Source organism: Danio aesculapii, chromosome 6, assembly GCF_903798145.1.
Source record: "Danio aesculapii chromosome 6, fDanAes4.1, whole genome shotgun sequence".
NCBI classification, from domain to species: Eukaryota; Metazoa; Chordata; class Actinopteri; order Cypriniformes; family Danionidae; genus Danio; species Danio aesculapii.
In genome coordinates, this window is record NC_079440.1 from 49,864,611 (window position 1) to 49,886,188 (window position 21,578).

The 21,578-nt window shown below is 34.3% G+C and overlaps 1 protein-coding gene across 4 annotated transcripts in view; it reads left to right on the forward strand.

Moving 5' to 3' along the window:
- si:ch211-286o17.1 (uncharacterized) overlaps positions 1-20,502 on the forward strand; it is a 30,999-nt gene extending 10,497 nt beyond the window's left edge. Inside the window, exons 2-8 of one of the 4 annotated variants that reach the window (XM_056460435.1) lie at positions 11,437-11,499; positions 12,109-12,260; positions 12,376-12,456; positions 15,031-15,151; positions 16,651-16,703; positions 17,131-17,280; positions 19,766-20,502. In XM_056460435.1, the coding sequence (XP_056316410.1) occupies positions 11,437-11,499; positions 12,109-12,260; positions 12,376-12,456; positions 15,031-15,151; positions 16,651-16,703; positions 17,131-17,280; positions 19,766-19,942 (797 nt within the window). In that variant the 3' untranslated portion in view covers positions 19,943-20,502. Of the gene's footprint in view, positions 1-11,436; positions 11,500-12,108; positions 12,261-12,371; positions 12,457-15,030; positions 15,152-16,650; positions 16,704-17,130; positions 17,281-19,765 lie in introns of all 4 variants that reach the window. The other 3 variants (XM_056460434.1, XM_056460436.1, XM_056460437.1) reach the window with 3 other exon arrangements.
- Positions 20,503-21,578: the final 1,076 nt, after the last annotated feature.

Consider the following 21,578-nt stretch of genomic DNA (forward strand, 5'->3'; position numbering starts at 1 on the left):
TAAACATTTATAGTATACTTTAATTATACTAATATATAATAATATAACACGCACAGTAAAAAAATTACAATTATAATATATTTGTTAAATTAGACAATAGTAATGATAACACATATTTTTATGTTACTTTAACTCATTTGAAGTTTTCAACCAAAATGTTTAAATTGTACATAATGATTACTTTGTTTTATAATCAGGGCTTGACATTAACTTTTTTGATGACCAGCCACTGTGGCTAGTAGATTTCCAACATTACTAGCCACTCGCTATTTTCACTAGCCACAATTTTTTTGTTGGGAAAATATATTTTGTATATTTTGATCGAGCACCTGTCTTTGAGATTTTCTAAATGTGCGCACGCAAAATATATTTTGTATGCATAAATTTGACTTTGACATGCTAAAATGACTTGATTTAGATGTTGTGTTATGTCCACATGAGTACTCATTTCTTTTAATGTGTGTTGTGTATGATCTTGCTTAATGTGCATGAGCAAATGGGTTGTGTCGCATTGCAATTCGTTTTGAATTTGAATAGTATTAAATTTAACACATTTCTGCCCAATAATGGGTTTTATTTCTGTATTAGTGATTGTGATAGCGAACGAATAGTTCATTTTAACCGGATCTTCTAAGTGAACCAGTTAAACTAATTAACCAAATTGAACTGAATCATTTGAAATGATTCACATCTCCAGTAACGTCAAGCACTTATCCACAAACAACTTACTTGTTACATGCCTGAAACCCCCCTCTGACTCAAAATAAACCAATAAATACTGAGTTACTCCGTTATTAGAACAGTACACTGAGATCAGATTTGAGAAGCGGTGAACCCCGTTAAAGATCCAAACTTCCCATCATTACTGTGTATTTAACCTCAAAATCAACCATGCACGCATATTTTACTTAAGGCTGCTATCTTATGGGTAGTTGTATTTGAATTTGGGGATGTGTAGATGGCAATTGGAGTTTTTATTATACAATATTTATTCTGATTTTGTATCTTGCAACTAACAAATATTCTAATTTACAAAAAAAAAACGAAAACTAATACTGAAACTAAAAAAAAAAAAAATCAGTAAAATGAACATTATCACTGTAAATTGTGTAACTAACTACTACTTTAGCATTACTTGCATCATATCAAAACATGTTGTACATTATCAAAACTGCTGGCAGTTACTCTTCATTAAAAACCAATATATCTGTCCGATTACAGGAAGGGAGGGAGGAGGTGAAGCAGAATCAGTGATTGCAGCCAAGGATTAATTTAGGGTCACCTCTGTTAACTGCTCTAATACGCCAAATGAAATATTTCATTTTAGCAAACTCGCTACTGTGCGAAGCCCTTCTTTAAATCACAAGCATCATAACATCTGTTTTGGTTAAGACGCATGCACAGTTGCTCTGTCTGCGAGTGTCTCTATATTAAATTAAACTATCAAAACAATGTGCCTTAGAACAGCAGACACACAGAAACATACGCCTGATAACACACACATTTGTCTCTATTTAACCAATTAATGAGCAGGGAAATAAACAAACCCATATTAATTTGGTAGGAGCCGAAGGGGAGCCAGTGAATGAGTAAATACCGCTGAGGTGAGGTCATGATGGGAACAAGAGGCTCAGAGAAGCAGGAGGGAGGAGGATACTCCAATACGGGAGGAGAAAACCAGAGCTGAATATGCCCATCTGCTTACTTCAGCTTGTGGTGATGAAAACAAAACTCTTGGCATGAATTAATCTGTACCGCTGATAGGATGTGGAACATTTCACTATACTCGGAGGCTGCCCTTTCATAATTCAGGAGTATTAAAGTCAAATTAGCATCTTCACTTAAAGGCACAATATGTACTTTCCATCACTAGATGGCGAGAAACAAAACATAGTTTGATGATGCCTGACTGAGTGTGGAATCATGGAAGGTGTGCTCTTCGTTACATCCTATGGGACACATGCAGAAATCGTTTTCATGGAGGAGCTAAAATATTCAAGACTTATTATCATGGTAGTATTAGGGTTGTCATGATATTGGAATTTGATACCAATCGGTACTGAAATTTTAAAAACGTCCATTTCCTGCTAACATTTGAGCGATGTGGAGCACGTTTCTAAACTGATTTGCCATTGTGTTCACGTGCTCAGCAGAAATGACTGTGATTGGCTGTGAAGGTCATTAGTTTACCGAACTCACCACTGTAACCACAAATAAAGGAACACTGGAGTGTTTTAAAACTGCGATTCATCATCAATCACTCGTATGTCAGCTTATAGACAAACCAGCTGATCTACGTGACTTTCAAACGCTCCAGTGTCCCTGTATTTGTGATTACACTCGGTAAACAGCGTTGAGTTCGGTGAACTCCGGGTTTCTGCAGATATCAATGTCAAATTTAAGACATTTTAAGACCTTTTTAAGACCATTAAGTATTAAATTTAAGACCTATATCACAATGTCAAAAACACGCATACAAATAAAGAGAAAATGCAAAATCACAAAATTTGTGGTAAAATAAATGTATTTCAATTGAACAGTACTGAAGACAGGTTAGATGCACCATTGAACTACAGAAAAAACAAACAAACAAACATCTTAAGGCTGATTTATACTTTGGCCTGGCGCCGCATCACGCACCTCACGAAACGGTTGAGCATGCAATCACTCGGTCCGTACAAAAAATATTTGTTTCATAGAATTATCTGTTGTCTTAGACCCGACTTATGGCCAAGAATTAATATTATGATGTCTTAGTTACCTCCCTGACTTATTATTCCTTCTTTCTGCTTCATGGACATTAGTCAAATTAGTATCATCATCATCATATTATATAAAATTTAGTTTTGTCGTTGCATGTACACATGTTTCGGTTGCACATAAAGAAAAACAAACTTGCGTGTGCAAAACACGCCAAATGTGAATGGCCCCTAACATCTTTATTCTTGGATAACCATCCTATACACTTGCATAAAGTAAATCTTATCACAAAGCTTTTACTGGGGCATTTTTTGGCTTCAGCTCAATAATCTGTATGCCGTGGCAACAATTCTGCAACAGCTCTTAAAAATTACCTGTTTTTGTTCAGGGTCTGTGACTTTGAAACCAAATTAATCCCATAATACCAATGCTTTTTTTCTTTGATATTAATTAGTCTATTAATGCTTCTGAAGTGGCAGACATCATTATCCCACTCGTCCGCGCTTTCCTGTTTGTTTGTTTTTTTTTTAATTGTGGGCGTTCCGCATAGTTTGCTTGTGCAATTCTGATTGGGCAGAACGAAGGTGTGCTCACTCAATTGGCTAGTAAGTGTGTCACACACAGACAGCAGTCATGCATTTGCTCTGGGCAGGGCAAATTAAATAATACATATTTCAAATCGCAGCCTCTTGCAATTAACTAATCGCATTGTTTCAAATTGCAATTGCGATTCGATTTCAATTAAATCGCACAGCCCTAGTGTAAGTGCATAAGTACATTGTGCATAGTGTGCCACTTGGAATGCAATGTATACAACACTGTTCTACTGGTTTTTGGATATTTTGACATATAACTTACATATTGTGCCTTTAAAACGATACAATCTAATCTTGTTTATATGAAATAAGCTGGCCCAGAGCAGGTTTGAGCTTAGAGACCTGTTGCTATGAGAACAGCAACTCTAGAATGAACTTAAAAGAACCAAACAAAAGCAAAATCATGTCAAATCATCAACAATCAAATCCAGCTAAAGGAGTAATCCACACACAAAGAACAGCCCCCCAGATTTGAGCCTTTACACCAAATCAACCACTTACACAAAAAATTGCTGAATGTATTAGACAGAATGTATTCGCTTAGATGCTTTGGGGATGTCCTAAATTTTGCTTCTAAATCTAATTTGCAAAACGCTGAGGGATGAACTCACTAAACAGTTACGCCTCCACAAACTAACACTCAAAACCAGTTGATATAGATGGCAAATTGCATTCTCCAAATTGCATTCAGAGCAAATTATTGAACATGTTTGAGCCATTACCTGATTTGCTCTTTCAAGCAAAACAAGCCACTGAAATAAACCCAATTTATTCTGGGTGAATTTTCCCTCAAAGCACTAGCATGGAACAATTGAGACTGCATTTTAAATATGATTTTTTTTATCCAGATCAAAGAGATTAATCATATTCCATATCTCATTTCACTCACATGACTACTGTAATGTACAGACAAAATAAAACATTCATTCATTCATTTTCTTTTCAGCTTAGTCCCTTTATTAATTTGGGGTCGCCACAGCGGAATGAACCGACAACTTATCCAGCATATGTTTTACACAGCGGATGCCCTTCCAGCTGCAACCCATCACCGGGAAACATCCACACACACTCATTTACACACATACACTACTGACATTTTTTAGCTTACCCAATTCCCCTGTACCTCATGTCTTTGAACTTGTGGGGGAACCGGAGCACCCGGAGGAAACCCACGCAAACACAAGGAGAAAATTCAAACTCCCCACAGAAACGTCAACTGACCCAGCCGGGGCTCGAACCAGCAACCTTCTTGCTGTGAGGTGATTGTGCAACCCATTGTGCCACTGTGCTGCCTAAAATAAAACATGAGATTTAATATTTACTGGCTGCCAGAAAAATGGCCATCACAAAATTAAAAGACCAGATTAAACTACATTGTAAATGATGAGACAAACTTTGAGGCTGGCTTGATGTTCAGCTTAGCCTTAGGGCCCAATTATACACCCGGCGCAATACGGCGCAAGAAGTGTTTGGCGCGATTTGTTGCTATTTTCATAACAGAGCATCCCTAATTTTCACGTTTTGCCCCACGTTGTTTCAATAGCAAATCCATTTGCGCCACTTTGTGGACTCGTGAGCATGCCGATCTAAAATAGAGGTGTGTTAAGGCGCATCGTTGGCGTGTTACTATTTTGAAGAACTGAAACAGACTGCACCATTAGCTATGTTTCCATCCACCTATTTTTATGCGCAAAACCGGTTGATGGAAATGCCAAGATGCACATAAATTTTAAAATTGCGCATAAAAAAAACATAAGCATATAAATGAGCAGGATAAACTTTTTATTTGATAAGAAAAGATGCGCATAAACTACAATGAAAACACTTTTAGCAAACTAATTCCAGTATGCATATTAAAAAAAGACCATGTGATTTTGTTAAAAGAGATCATGTGAGGAGAATGAGAAGAGAAATGTTGTTTTGGTCATTCTAACCATTTCAGTATTAGTGTTATTATGATATTACCTCCAGAATCAAGAGCGTCTGTGCTCCGTGTCTGACGCCTTCAAATGCCACCAAAGCTTCACGCTTCTCCTACTGCAGCAAATTTAATTTTTACTGTTGATATTTGGCACCAATTAATTAGGAAGTGACGATTTTGTTCACTTTGACGGGAACTTTGATGGAAACGCCATTTTAATGGCACGTCTTTTATATGATATTCTAGTTTTGCGCTTAAAGTTAATTTGCATTTTTGGACTGAAACATAACTATTGACCAACTGAAAAGCAAGTTTTAAGTCCAGAGCAGAACATGTTAGTTAAGTGCCTATTCAGGTCCAAAGTGTTAACACATTTATATTTGTTTTAATAAAATTTTAGATTTGACCACCTGTCGGGTTTTACAGACGTATGTGTCACTTCATGGGTCATAAGAATAGACCCTTTTCACATGTCTGGGTTTCTCAGTAGCAGAAACTTTAAAAAAGTGAATAGGAGAGTACAGCAAATATTTTTTTTACAATCCTATTTGCTGAAATATTATTTTTTGACCACACTTCATTATTATTATTATTATTATTATTATTATTATTATTATTATTATTATTATTATTATTATTATTATTTGTTCATTTATTCATTTGCTGGAAATTAAAACTGAATTTAGAAAAAGTTTTGAAAAATCTTTGCGCTTAAACTAAATTAAATATGCAGACTAATGGATGTCTTCAGTAGAGTGCGTACAACACCATTTCCTCAACCATGAAAGTAAAGGAGTAAAGAGTAAAAATAAAGAGAAAAAGAAAGTAAAGAGGCCGAATGGAGGAGGCTCATTCTCTCATTGCAGATGGTCTGTTTAACACTCTCACTATGAAGTGTTCAATTTTTCCACTTACAAAGTCCGCCATGCAAATGCGCCATGGCGTGACGCAACTGACTCTTAAAGGGAATGAGAGAGGAGACTCTGATTGGTTTAATGCACGTTATGCTCAAAACACACCTATAACTAGGCCCACACGGAATCTGCCCATGCAGAATTCCACAGATTTTTAGCCCATCATTGATTCTGTTTATTTACTTGTGTAAATGTGTGTAAATTCATATTTATTCAGTCTTAAAATTAATTTCAGTAATATTATTGACAAATACGAAAATATTTATATGATTTATTTACAATATAGTTGCAAAGTAATATTTTGTACTTTTAGTAGATACATTATGAGAGGCTTGCTTTGTTTACCAAATAAAGTGGATCTAATTGGATTTGCACTGTAAACATTAAATAAGAGTTAAAAAGGTATTCCTTTTTATTTCATATGTTAAGGTTTTAGTTATGATACTCCCAAAATCATTCCACATAAATCCGCAGATTTTTACCAAAATTCGGCGCAGAAATAGCAAAAAATGTCCGCAGATTCCGTCTGGCCCTACCTATAACTCATTAAGAAAACAAGCATAACCCTGTTAGACCATGCCCCAGGGCGCTAACTGTATTTTTCCATCCTTAAAATAGCAAAAGTGGATTAAGACACACCCTTAATGCTTTTGCGCCATGCGCTTTAGATTTTGCGCCTAGATCGTTAAAATAGAGCACCTTAAAATTTGAAAAAACTGTAAAGTCTCAAAGTGTTTGAAATGATTTGGAAGTTTAAATCAATTAATTTGTAGTGGTCAAAATAATAGGAGGATGTTGCTAGGGTACTCTGGGTGGTTGCTGAGGTGTTCTTAGGGTATTCTAGGTAGCTATTGTGGCTGGTTGCTAAGCATGTGCTAGGGCATTCTGGTTGCATATTAGGCAGTTGCTAGAATGTTCTGGAAGGTTGCTAGGTGTAATTTGAGCAGTTGCTGGGGTGTTGCTAGGTGGCTTCTAGGGAAAATGGGTGTTTGCTAGGCAAGTGGAAGGATTTCAGAATGGATATATTGCAGTTGTTAGAATGTTCTGGATGGTTGCTAGGGGTAATCTGGGCAGTTGCTAGGGTGTTACTACACTGTTGCTGGGGTATTCTAGGTGGCTACTAGAGAAAAATGGGTGTTTGCTAAGCATGTGCTAGGGCATTCTGGATGAATGTTTGACAGCTGCTGGAGTGTTTAGTATGGTTGCTAGGTGTAAACTGGGCAGATGTTATGGTGTTCTGGGTGGCTGCTATGCTTTTTCTGTGCTGTTGCTATTGTATTTTATGTGGCTACTAGGGTAATATGAGTGATTTCGGTGTCTGCATAAGCTAGGGTACTCTTGGTCATTGCTATGTGGTTACTAATATCTAGATGGTTGTTAAGGTTTTGCTACCCATGTGCCAGGGTGCTAACATTTTACATTTTACTACTACAATAGCAACAATTAGCATGCTGTTAGCATTATGCTACAATCATTAGTATGTTGTCAGAAAGTTTTAGTATGAAGCCAGGCAATGCTATGGTTTACCATGTTGTTAGCACGAGGCTAACTTCTTTCTGAAGCCAACATAATTACTACATCTCTGTAATGCTCAAAATAATTATGCAAATAATGCTAATTAATTGGTTTCATTTTAATGGATGGGACGGATGTCATTGAGCGCATTAAATGCCTCTGACAGTGATTTGATCCAGTGCTGTCTCACTTTAAGGTTTCATGTGTATCTTGCTGAGCACTGAACACATGACCAAAGACAAGAAATAAGCTCTCTTTAAAACTAGAATCACTGCTTTATTTAAAATATCTCAAGCAGAAAACACACATAAATCAAATTTTTCAGCACATAACCATGTGCAAATGAGAAATGCTTACAGAAGGATGTAAATAAAAGAATCTTTTATTTCATCTTGCCTCCTTTTTCTTTCAGTCATCTTTTCTCTTAATTCTCTGAGCGTCTCTCTCTGTGGTGTCCAGCAGAGTGTGCGTTGGTCAGTGGTCAGGGTAGAGGTCAGAGGTTATGACCTCCTGTAAGCACTGGGGGAGGGCCGGGGTTAAGATTTCATTAGCTCAGTCTGTTCTGATGTATTCATGCTCAGTCGGTCCATTAATTACCGCAGGATATTCAGCTCACTGATTCATAGCAGTCCAGCTCTTGGCAGAGCCGCACAGTGCCAAAACTGGGAATTAGGTCAGTGTTCATTCCACTGGCGCTGTAAAACATTATGCAACTTAAATGACTTAAAAACAGAGTTAAGAATGCCAAGAAAATGCTAAATATACTTCAGTGAATGTGAACTTTTATAAACATATGCCACTCAGTTGAATTAGCTTGGGCACGGTCAATTAAACACAGTCAGATACTTTGCCATTCAGCTCTCTAGTTAAACCAGGACCAGAAACTGAAGCAATATTTCAAAAGAAGTTTTCCAGCCAGACTCCATCTGCATCCAAAAATCGCATACTACTCCTATCGTAGCTACTATGTTTAAAATTTGAACATACATCATGACCATTAGAAAAGTATCTTCTTTATAATATGAATGCAAGTAGTATTAATGGGCTTTGGATGCAAATCAGTCATGATCAGTTGTGCCGCTTCTCTTCCATTCATAAATTCTCACCTCTGGCCTTATAGAATATTAAAACATACACTCATTGCATGTTTCCGAATCTCTCCTGTTTTTCCAGTACTAAGAATTTGGACATGCTACTCATCTCACACACCGTTTTCTGATATTAAAAATACAAGTATGCAATTTTGACTGCAACTTCTGTGTGTTATCTTTAAACACAAGTATAAATTTTACTCAGATAATGCTTGCTGGTGATAAAGAAAGAAAACAAGTCGATAACTAATTTCTCTGAGATGCTTCTAGGGTTTTAAACCTATGGAGCTGACGCCAAAGTGTGACAATATTTAAATGTATGATTTACAGCATGTATTATTTACAGCGTATTAAATTTTTACAGCTTAATACTATTAACTAACTTTTATTACCTAACATTAATATCCAGAATTGGGTGTAATGCGTTCCACAGTTACGGGTTACTGTATTCTAATTACATTTTTGGGGAATGCAGTAATGTAGCAAATTACTTTTTAAATTTGTGTAATTTGATAACAGTTACTAAGGTCAATGTAATTGCGTTACTTCCGCTACAAATAAAGTTTTTAGAGGAAAAAAAATGCATAGTTTAAATCACGTTTTCCGCTGCAATGTCAATTAATAATAAGTATGTGCTTTTAAAATGCTGGAGAATGCGAGCTGAAATGGCTGCTGACGAGACTGGCTGCTTCTTCAAGTGGAAATACAGACATTAATTTCATTGAGCATAATGAAATACAGTCTATGTCCAGTCTTTAAAGAACTGTCGACTGCAATTTGTTCAAGCACTTGAAGAGAAAGCATTCTGTCAACACTCGTCACCAAGGCGCCCAAAAACACAGCAGCCCAACAGAATCGGGAGTGAATGTATCTCCTGAATGTGAAGAGAAGTGTAGCTGCTTATGGGGCCGTTCATATAATCGTATCTTTTGCGTGCGCAAGTTCGTTATTTTGAATGGTATGCATATTGTGCGCAATTGCATTTTCTAGGCGCACCAGATGAAAACCGCGACAAGATCATCATCTTACCAATCATCCTCATACTTTTTATGGAATATACACATTAGTAGACTAATTTCCTCAGACAAACACAGAACACCCAAACACTGCAGTGCTTTTCCATACAATGGATGTCAATGATTACAAGCATCCAGTTTTATTTGTGTTGTCTTTTTTGTATAAAAAAAAAAAAAAAAAAAGAAAAGTCAAACATTTTTGGAACAAGTGAATGATGAGAGAATTTTAAGTTTTGGATGAACTCTTTAAGTCTTTTGAATATGTCAAGCTACTGTGTTAAACCCATTGTAATGTTTTTCAGTGAATATTAAATCACTAAAAGAGTTACTGTGTACTGTATATATTTCATATGTTTGAAAATTAACTTCAAAGTAAAGTAATTAGTAATCTGTAATCAATAACAATTTTCCAGTAGTAATCAGTCATTTGTAATCATTATTTTTTTAAGTAACTTATCCAACACTGTTAATATCTAACAAGATGTATTTCTGGATTAAATGTTTCTATGCAAAAGTTACCATGATGTTAAGTTGTTGGGGGTTGCCCGTTTTTCCCTGCAAGATTATTTTTATTGTGCTCTATTTTTTATTTATTCAATCTCCTATTCTCACCAAAGCTTAATTTATTTGATGAATATAATAAAAGTAACAAAACATAAAATAATATAGTAACAAATGTAATATAATCATAATAAATGTGGTTGGCAAGGAAGGTTAGCTTCATGCAGCCTTAATAAACAGAATAGTCAGGCAGGCAATGATCAAAACATGAGCAAACTGGAGCATATAGGTCATAGGTCTCAAACTCTATTCCTGGAGGACCGCAGGTCTGCACACTTGTGGTCCAACACTAATCATAGTGTTCAAGACTAAACTATTAAGCAGGTGTGAGTTGGAGGTGGTTAAAGCTAAACTGTGCAGAGCTGCGGCCCTCCAGGAATTGAGTTTGAGACCATTGATATAGGTAATCCAAAGAATGGTCAGAATAACCGACGAATGGTTGGGACGGGTGGCAACAAAACAACAAACTACATAAAACAATAAACAAAGCAACGGTCAAAAACCACGGAAGGCAGAACAAGGACACGTTTAGAAATGCTCACAGTTTACAAAACTTGGAAAAGCAGTGTGTGTGTGCGCTGAGTTTATAGTCCAGGTTATTAGTCCTCATGAGCATCAGCTGAGTGATAGCAATCAGTGGTGATCTGAAACTGGTGTGTGTGTGTGTGTGAGGTGCATGATTGGATATGTAGTCCAGTTCAGTGGCAGACGTGTAATGAGTGAATGTTTTCCAGCGATCTGCACAGGCTAGATCGCTACTGATCGTGAGGGTAACATAGTAACAAATGGGTTTTGGAACTATTTTTATAATCACAGTTTTAATTAAACATGTCCTATACTTTTAATACTGTTTTTCTACAATGCTATGGTACTAAATCACATTTATGCAGTAGTTGTAATACAATTAAAATTACACTTACAACTTAGATTGTTGTGACTCTTAAATGCTTTGGAGCACAGACTTAAGTTTGTTTGTTTTTATTTTTTTCTCCATCTTAGGCAAGAATTCTAGGTTTGAGATGATATTAAAATGTGGGAATATAAAAAAAGTTGACCATTTGGATTGACCAACATTATATTATATTGAAATTATATTGAAAAATGTTTTGCCCTTTGTTACAGCTGTGATTTGTGAAGAAAATGCGGTCCGTGGGGATGGGGATCTACTCATTCCAACACCTAAAGGTAAAAAAAACGTATTAATTCCACTCTAAATTCAACAAATAAATGAACCCATAATAAAAATGTATTGATGAATTCAAAAAGGTGCTATAATACCCATGTGAACATGCTTTGTATTTAAAGATATTAATTTGAACTTTTAGCCTTTTATTTGACTTTCATTGTTGTGCCCCCTCAATATAATGAACATATGCAGCTACCAAACAAGTCAGAAAATGGACTAGTTATTTGTTTTAATGAAGATGATGTTTTAAATGGCAATACAGTTCATGTAGTTTATATAAATAAAATATAATCCATGTTACATTAACATTTAATCATTTGGCAGTCCCACTTACAATTGTGGACAAAACTAAATATTTTTTTATTTAGTAATTTTTTTTTTTTGCTTTAGTTTTATATTACATTTTATTTAATGATGTACTTGCAGCTTGCACACCTCGCTCCGTAAACTTGCAGTTTCATTCATAAAAATGTCTGTGACCTAATTTTAGTGTTAATATAATATACACAAACTAATTTCAACCTGTCAATAGTTGAAGTCACTATGAAGATGTTCACTCTTTGAGAAGAACTATCTCTCATTAATTTAATAACAAATATATTTTTCATAATTTCCTGAAGGTAATTCTCAAATTATCATTTTACCCACGTTCATGGATGATTTAACACCAACAGTAAATGGCGGCAGTGAGGCTCACTCAACTCAACGTACCAGAACCAGCAACACAGTCCAGCCTGAAAAACACAGTGTCACTTCAAAGGTATACGACTCCAGATACTGACCCCAATGTACAGTATATGAGAAAGCATACTGCATTCTGTAGGTTGAGAACTCTTTTTGTCTTATTCTGTCTTTTTTTTTTTTTTTTTTTGCAGGGCAATGTGGTCTGTGTGAATAAAAAACCAGAGCAATACAAACATGATGTGCTGCTGAAACTAAAGGCCTCCTCCACATGTGTAAGTGTTTTTATTCTATGATAATTGGGTTCAATCTGGTGAAATAATGTTTTATTTTGTGAGTGCAGACTCTGGATTCGGTATTGGCTATAGTTTAAAAAGGCTAAAAATTAAAAATGTAGTTTGGAAAATGTGCCAGTTTTCTGATTTATTCAGCAGAGCAATGTAGAAGTTGGTTGCGAGTTTATTTGCACCCTGGTTGACGAAAACATGAATAAAATCTGTAGTTAAATTGTAGTGCAAAATCTAAAATAATGTAATTATTACATATTCTCAGGAATGAGATAAGATTGACAACATAATATTTCACCCAATATGAAAAAATTTATGAAATGTATTATTTTATTATTCTTTTATTAGTAGTATTTTTTCTTTCACCATGTATTGTTATAGGTTATAAACACTTATTACCGTAATGCACTTTTGGTGTACACATACATATACATATATATATATATATATATATATATATATATATATATATATATATATGTATATATGTATATATATATATATATATATATATATATATATATATATATGTATATATGTATATATGTATATATGTATATGTATATATGTATATATGTATATATATATATATATATATATATATATATATATATATATATATATATATATATATATATATATATATATATATATGTATATATATATATATATATATATATATATATATATATATATATATGTATAATATATATGTATGTATGTATATATATATATATATATATATATATATATATATATGTATGTATATATATATATATATATATATATATATATATATATATATATATATATATATATATATATATATATATATATATATATATATATATATATTGTTGCATCAGTGAGATTACAAAATTGCATAATTACACTTTAAAAAAATACAATATGGATTTCTGAAAATTACAAATAATAATAATAAAATAATATAAATATTAACAATATTAATATCAAACCCAGTATTATGAATGTGAGTGCACTGTCTATTAGGACTGAATCATTGTGGTTAGCTATTGGTAGATCTCATGTGATTGTCATAAGAATAGAGATGATGTTGAAGGGGAAGGAGAAGCTATTTTCATTAATGACTACAATGGGCACATGACTTTAAAATAAATAATGCTACGCACAGATTAATCATATTTTTTGGTAAATTACAGCAGTATTTCAGAAAAGCCAACATTAGCTTCCAGAAAACCCACAATGAAATAAGATCAGCATTATGTAGAATAAAAGTCATTATTTTTGTTCCTTTAGTTTGACAGACATTTACAGACATAATAGACAGACTATCAGATTAGTCTTCTTTTTGCCAGTTCTGATATAAGATACTGAAGTCTTTTTATAACCTGGCCTATAGAGAGGCTCATGTGCTCGTGCTAAGGTTTGGTTGGGTGGACCAGTCATGGAGGCGGACTTTTGTGGCTGCACATCAATGGCATTCCATTACACACTATGGGCGGCGGCAGTTCACAATCCACACCAGGAACTCTGCCAAAATACACACACGGGCCTCTAGGTTCAGTTTCAGAGCCAGTAAAGAGTCAGTAGAATGAAGTATTTACTACAAGTGTATCTACTACTATACAAAACAGAAAAAGCTCATCTCAAGAGGTCACTTGCATCTTAAAAAATAAAGATTCTTTATTGGAATCAGTGGTCCCATAAAAACTTTCACATTGCTCAATGGGGTTTTCACACACTAAAATCAAGATCCCAAAGAGGGTTTTTGCAGTGATGCTGTAGAAGAACCATGTTTGTGAAACTTGTGAAATTTTATTAGTATAAACACCTTTTCCCCACCATAAAGAAAATTTTTTTATGAATTGAAATGTTCCTTGGATGCTAAAGTTTCTTCATAGAACTACCACATAAAGAATACATCAGGGACCCAAAATGGTTCTTCAAGAAATCAGCTAACATTTAAAGAATTTGACATGAAAGAAAGAAAGAAAGAAAGAAAGAAAGAAAGAAAGAAGAAAGAAAGAAAGAAAGAAAGAAAGAAAGAAAGAAAGAAAGAAAGAAAGAAAGAAAGAAAGAAAGAAAGAAAGAAAGAAAGAAAGAAAGGAAGGAATGAAAGAAAGGAAGGAAGGAATGAAAGAAAGGAAGGAAAAAAAAGAAGTTTAGCAAATTAAAGAAAAAAAATGTAAGTGAAATATTATATTGATGCAAGCATCATATTAACAACATTGTTAAAGCTTTACAACACTTATACATCTTGATAGTTTTCATAGTTTATTAACAATATTTGTATAGTTTGGAATTTCTGAATTCACCAATGTTCCCTTGGAGAACTGTGATTCTTGTGAAAGAGGCTTTTACTATGAGAAAACGTGAACATCCAGGCATCACATTACACCACATTCCAGGAAAGACGGAAATATGAGAGAACGAGAAGGGGAAACGAGAAAAGGCTCAATGTATCACTCAGATTTATTTTCCTTGTGTTAACATTTATTAATTATTTGGCTAAACATATTTATTATAATTGTCCTGCATTTATTACAAAACGTTTAATACATAATCTATTTCATCCAATAGGAAAAGACTAAAGACAGTATTCAGAGTGTTCTAGACGTTCTCTGTGGTGAAGACTGCAAACTTGAAATCTATCAGATAGACAACACTAATGAGGTCATCGTGTATGGAGACAGCATTGAAGGTTTGAATTGTCCTCTTATCTATCTATATATCTATCTGTCTGTCTGTCTGTTTGTATACAGTCAAGGCCGAAATTATTCATGCCCCTGGCATATTCTGACTTGGTTACTTTTATTCAACCAGCAATTTATTTTTGACTGGAAATGGCAGAGAGGCTTTGCCCAAAACATAAGACAATGTTTAAGGGGATAATTGAGGTAAAAATATATACACACTCACCGGCCACTTTATTAGGTACACCTGTCTAACTGCTTGTTAACGCAAATTTCTAATCGGCCAATTACACGACAGCAACTCAATGGATTTATGCATATAGACATGATCAAGACAATCTGCTGCAGTTTAAATCGAGGCAGCTCTGAGGGGAAAAAAAGGGTCCAACCCGGTTCTAGTAAGGTGCATCTAATAAAGTGACCGGTGAGTGTATTTCTCAGCTTTTATTTACAATTGAACACAAGGATTCTGTGTTAAATAAGTCAAATTTAGGACTTAAGAACATCATGAATTAAATTTCTGACTTGTACAGAGCAAAACGCTAAGGGTTTTTTGTAATTGCCAGTGGAAAAGAATTTCACCTGCCCCATTATAATTCAAATTTAGTCATTTCTTAGCCACATATTTAAATAATGTGTAAAAACAAGCTCAAGTTATATACATATACTTAAAAAAACAATAATAAACTAAATTTATGCACAACAGTGTGTCCAGATCAGTGTCCTCAGCAGACAGCTAAATGCATGGCAAATTTTGAAACAAATGTTATTGTAAGAAAGTTAATTATCAATTATTATGTCAATTATTTAAATTCAGCTGAATGTAACTTTTGTTAAGCATTCCGATTGAGTAGATTTACACAGACAAAGGAAAATTAAGACCCGTTTAATATGATTTAAGACTTACAACACCTTATTGCCATGACTTTTGTCATGGCATTTGTAAGGCCTAAAATTCATTTTTTATTCATTCATTATTTATTCATTCATTTTCTTTTCGGCTTAGTACCTTAATTAATCCGGGGTCGCCACAGCGGAATAAACCGCCAACATATCCAGCATGTTTTACGCAGCGGATGCCCTTCCAGCTTCAACAGACCTAAAATTTTGTTTGTTAAATTTAAGACCCCTTGGACACCCTGAGAACAAAAAAGCGGTATGGGCAAAATTTGTCATACCCTTTGCAAACCGTCAGTATAAGGGAAAATTCAAAGATCTATACCATTCCAAATAGTCCAAGCTGTTCCAAAAAATAAAAACATTCAGATTACCCATATTCATATGGAACAGCTGTTTTAATCAACCATACTGGAAAAACAGAAGCTCTCTGCTGTTGGTTTGTGGACAGTCATGGCTATTACGAATGATTCATTAAATTCCAAACAGAACATTCTGCTCTAAATTGCCATACAATGTAATATTTTGTTGGAGCATGTTAAATATCTTGCATGCAGAGCTGTAATGAAATCAATCAGACTAAAATCTGTCATTCTCTCTTGTCATGAAGCTGATCCTGAAGGAATGGCTGGGAAGTTCAACATTGACAACATTATAGATAAGGTGAGCAACACTGAAATCCATATCATGTAATTAATATGAAGTGTGAAAAAAGAGAGGATGTCTGCATTGACTACAAAATGAATTCATTCTTAAAATCAAGCATGAAATAAGAAAAGTAAATGTGGCCTGTACATCTGCTATCAGGATTTTGCATAGCAGTGGTGTAATTAAGCGTTACTCCCAGATTCCAGTCTATGTGAATAATATGCACACCCTGTTAGGCCTCCGAATCAAAAACATGGCATATTTTACCATGTGGTTTAGTTTAGTTTGGGTGAGGTGAGGCTGTAACTCATTATGAGGTAAATAGTTGTGCTGGCAAATCAAATAAACACACGCTATGATGCTTACACAAACTTAATTCCACTTAATTAATGTAAAAACGAAGATGCAACACATAAAAGTGAACTTATTTGTTTGTGTTTAGGTGAATGTAGAGGAGGCAGTGGCTAACATAGACCAACGCTCCAAAATTGTCCTGATCTCTATTCTGATAGCGGGTTTGCTTCTCGCTGCTTTGCTAATTGCTGGATACATTCTGAAGACTCATCGAGGGAATTCAAAAGGGATGCGACTGGTAAGTGCAAGGCCTACTAATCTCTGAGCAGTGTCTAAAATACCAAATGATTTAGATGGAGGCTGCGAGGAAACAAAGTGCACTTTGCCATACTTTAAAAAAGATTATGAAAATATAAAGCGAAATACTAAAGTGCAAACTAAATTCAGTGGGGGGGTTTCCAGACACTTTAATGCATGCTATTTACAACTGAATCAAAATGTAAAAAGTTATAATTCATGCAAATTCATTGAACCGAAGGCTTTAACTGTATTTAATGTATTTAAATATATTTATATTTGTTTTTTTTACATTTGTAATGATAATTACCACCTTTAAAATATGTCACTAATGTATTATTAAATAACAATCTACAGGTAAAATCCTAATCAAGTATAAAAAAAAATTTACAGCATCCAAAGACTTACACAAATCACATTACAAGTTACAATACAAATATGACATTGTTTTATATTGTATTATATTGTATTATTTTATATTATATTATATTAATATATTAATATAAATATATATAAAATTGTTCATATCATTAAAAAATATTTTTCTTCAAAAATAATTTTAAACATAGAATATAGTTTTCTTTAAAACTTAAAGCTTTGAAAACACTTAAGAATGAGTAAATAGTTAGTTAATATAAATTTTTGGATGAACTGAAAGAATAGTTCACTCAGAACTGAATATTCTATCATCATTTACACTCTTTACTTGCTCCAAAACTGTTTGACTTTCGTTATTTGTTTGAACACAACAGAAGATATTTTATCCATATTTGATGGTTACAGGTTTCTAGTCTTTTTTAAAATATCTTCTCTTGTGTTCAAAAGAAGAAGGGACAGTAAATGAGGACATTTTTACTTTTGGGTGAACTATCCCTTTAAGAACATTTCCATTTTTTTACAAGGGTTTGCTCAGTTGAAGTCAATTCGTTTTTTTCAAATATTTCCCCAAAATGATGTTTAACAGAGCAATGTGTTTTTCCACAGTATTTCCTATAATATATACAGTTGAAGTCAGAATTATTAAAACCACTGAATTATTAGCCCCCCTGTTTATTTTTCCCCCGATTTCTGTTTAACAGAAAAGATTTTTTCAACACATTTCTAAACATAATAGTTTTAATAACTCATTTCTAATAACTGATTTATTTTATCTTTGCCATGATGACAGTAAATAATATTTTACTAGAAATTTTTAAGACACTTCTATACAGCTTAAAGTGACATTTAAAGGCTTAACTAGGTTAATTAGGTTAACTAGGCAGGTTAGGGTAATTAGACAAGTTATTGTATAATGATGGTTTGTTCTGTAGACTGTCGAAAAAATATATAACTTAAAGGGATAATAATTTTGACCTTAAAGCTGCTTTTATTCTAGCCAAAATAAAACAAATAAGACTTTCTCCAGAAGAAAAAAATATTATCAGACATACTGTGAAACTTTCCTTGCTCTGTTAAACATCATTTGGGAAATATGTAAAAAAAGAAAAAAATTCTAAGAGGGGCTAATAATTCAACTGTATATATTTTTCTGGAGAACATGCTGTTTGTTTTATTTTGGCTACACTGAAAAAGAAAGTTGACATCTCAAAATTGTAATGCAACTTGCTGCAGCTCTTTTTTTTGAGTTGACTGCACTTGACATGATTTGAGTAAACTCAAAAATGTCCTTCAGCTGATTGCCTTAAAATTTAAGTTGATTCAAATTTTTTTACAGTGTAGAATAAAAGCAGTTTTTATTTTTTATTTTTACCATTTTAAGATCAATATTATTAGCCCCCTACGCAACATGTTTTGGATTGTCTACAGAACAATCCATCATTATACAATAATACAAACAATCATTATGGCCTAATTACCCTTAAGGCTGGTTTATACTTCTGCGTTGAGTGATCGGCATGACCCACCGCGCCTGCCTCGCACGTAGTTCTGCATTTATACTTCTGTGTGCTGTCTGTGTTGCTCTGCAATAACATTTCCAAAATGCTAGCTGGCAGTAGGTTTTTATGTTTAAGTTTCCATCTAGAGCAACTTCATGGGATTGACACTTGTAAACACTCGCTCCATCGGGTGCGTCCTCAGCCCATGTTCGTCATCTACCAAGCCGACCAATCAGAGAGCTTGTGCTATGCATTATCAACAGCGAGGGCTACACGACCACATAAAGGCTGTGCAGGAGCAAACGCGTGCGCTTGACGCAGAAGTATAAATCAGCCTTGACTCACTTAGTTAACCTAATTATGCCTTTAAATGTCACTTCAAGCTGAACATTAGCATCTACCATGGAATATACCATGGAAAATATTATGTACTGTCATCATGGCACAGAGAAAAAAATCAGTTATTAGAAATGAGTTATTAAAACTATTATGTTTAGAAATGTGTTGAAAAAAATCTTTCTGTTAAACAGAAATTGAGGAATAAACTATACAGGAGAACTAATAATTCTGACTTCATCTGTATATATAATGTCTGTTGTCTCCATAAAGGCTGAGGACTCGTTTCAAGTGGACCAAGAGAACCAAGGCAACACACTTCTGTCTGTGGCTCCTCTACCTCAACAAGAACCACTGGACAAGCCTATCATCAATGGAGAATCTCCAGACTCGCCACCCACCAACGGACACAACGCCAGCCAGACACAGGTGGCAGATACACCCATGTAAGAGGATCAGAGTCAACATCAGACCAATGAACAAACATCAAGCGTTATCATACACACAACAACACTTGGTGTGGCAAAAACTGCAACAGTGACAATGGTGCTAAGGAAAACAATGATGAAAGTACGAGAAAGACTGATCGCTGGGTAGCTCTTTTATGTAACATTGAGAGATAAAAGAAGTAAATCTGCTCCAGTTGTGTTTGAAATGCTAGCAGCAGATGAATAACTCCACATCTATTGCAGTAAATAGAAACATCAAACATTTCAAATATGTTTTGACTCCAACAGTGCAAAAATTCATAGATTCTGTGCCAAAGAATAGACGATCTTTTAAGGAATTTGTAAACTGCAAGTAATGAATAGGATTCGTATTGTGCATTTAGTTGAGCCAAAATCTCAAGTATGTCTTTTCAGCCTGGAAAAGCATTCTCAACTGCTGTTTCATATACAGTAGCACATGGAGACACAGATGTTTCTTAACATTAGTTGATGAATTACATATCATAAAATGAACAATGTACTTTTATAGCAGTTATTAAAATAAATAGGCCACTGCTTCCATTTGGTGTTTAACTTGCGTTCAGGTGTGAACACTTGTGTTTGGATTTTTATTAAGACTCCTCTTACATCGTCAAGCGTATGAATGAATAAACCTACGTTTAAACAGCAGGAAAGCAAGCGACAAGAACAATTTCACTCATAATCCATGAATTCTGACAGTGAAGTATGAAATTCATAGTTGTGTTGTGATTTCCTACAATACGTCCCACAACAATCACATTCAGTACGTCGTCGAGGTCTTTTTTGTTAGTTGGTTGCATAAGTGCTCATGCTACAAAATTAATCTAGTCTAAAGTATTTTCAGTGAGTTAAAGTAGAGTAGCTCAAAACTGACTGTGCAATCTGATTTTAGCTTCATCCACTTGTTTATAAAGGGATAGTTCACCCAAAAACAAAAAGATACTCAATATTTACTCACCCTCAAGTGATTCCAAACCTTTATGAGTTGCCTTCATCTTATTCTGAAAACTGGTAACTATTTACATCCATGGTAGAAAAACAAACACTATGGAAATCAACCCAGCAGGCACAGGACATCAACATGTCATATTGACGTTCTACCTCAACGTCGTGAGGACTTTGCATTTTGTCTGGAAAAAAATAAATAAATTTAAAAATCGGGTTGACGTTAGAACCCAACGTCCAACCTAAAAATCAACCACATATCAACATCTAATTGTGTTACAGCTTGACAATGTGTGGACATTATCACTATGACGTCTATCAGATGTTGGATTTTGCTTGCCATACCTGACAAATAAATATATGACGTTGATGTAAGATGTTGACTTGAGGTTGGATTTTAATTACTTATCAACACAACCTAAAATCAACTATATATCAACATAATTTGACGATGGTATTGGACGTCAAAACAACGTCCTTAGATGCTAGTTAGACATTGAATTTGTCACCTGACTTTGCAACCTAAATCTAACCTAATATTTATGTCTCATGATGTTGTGTGCCTGCTGGGAATGGTTACATATTTCCAGCTTTCTTCAGAATACCTACTTTTGTTTTCAACAAATGAAAGAAACTCAAATCAATTTGGAACAAGTGAAGGATGAGTAAAT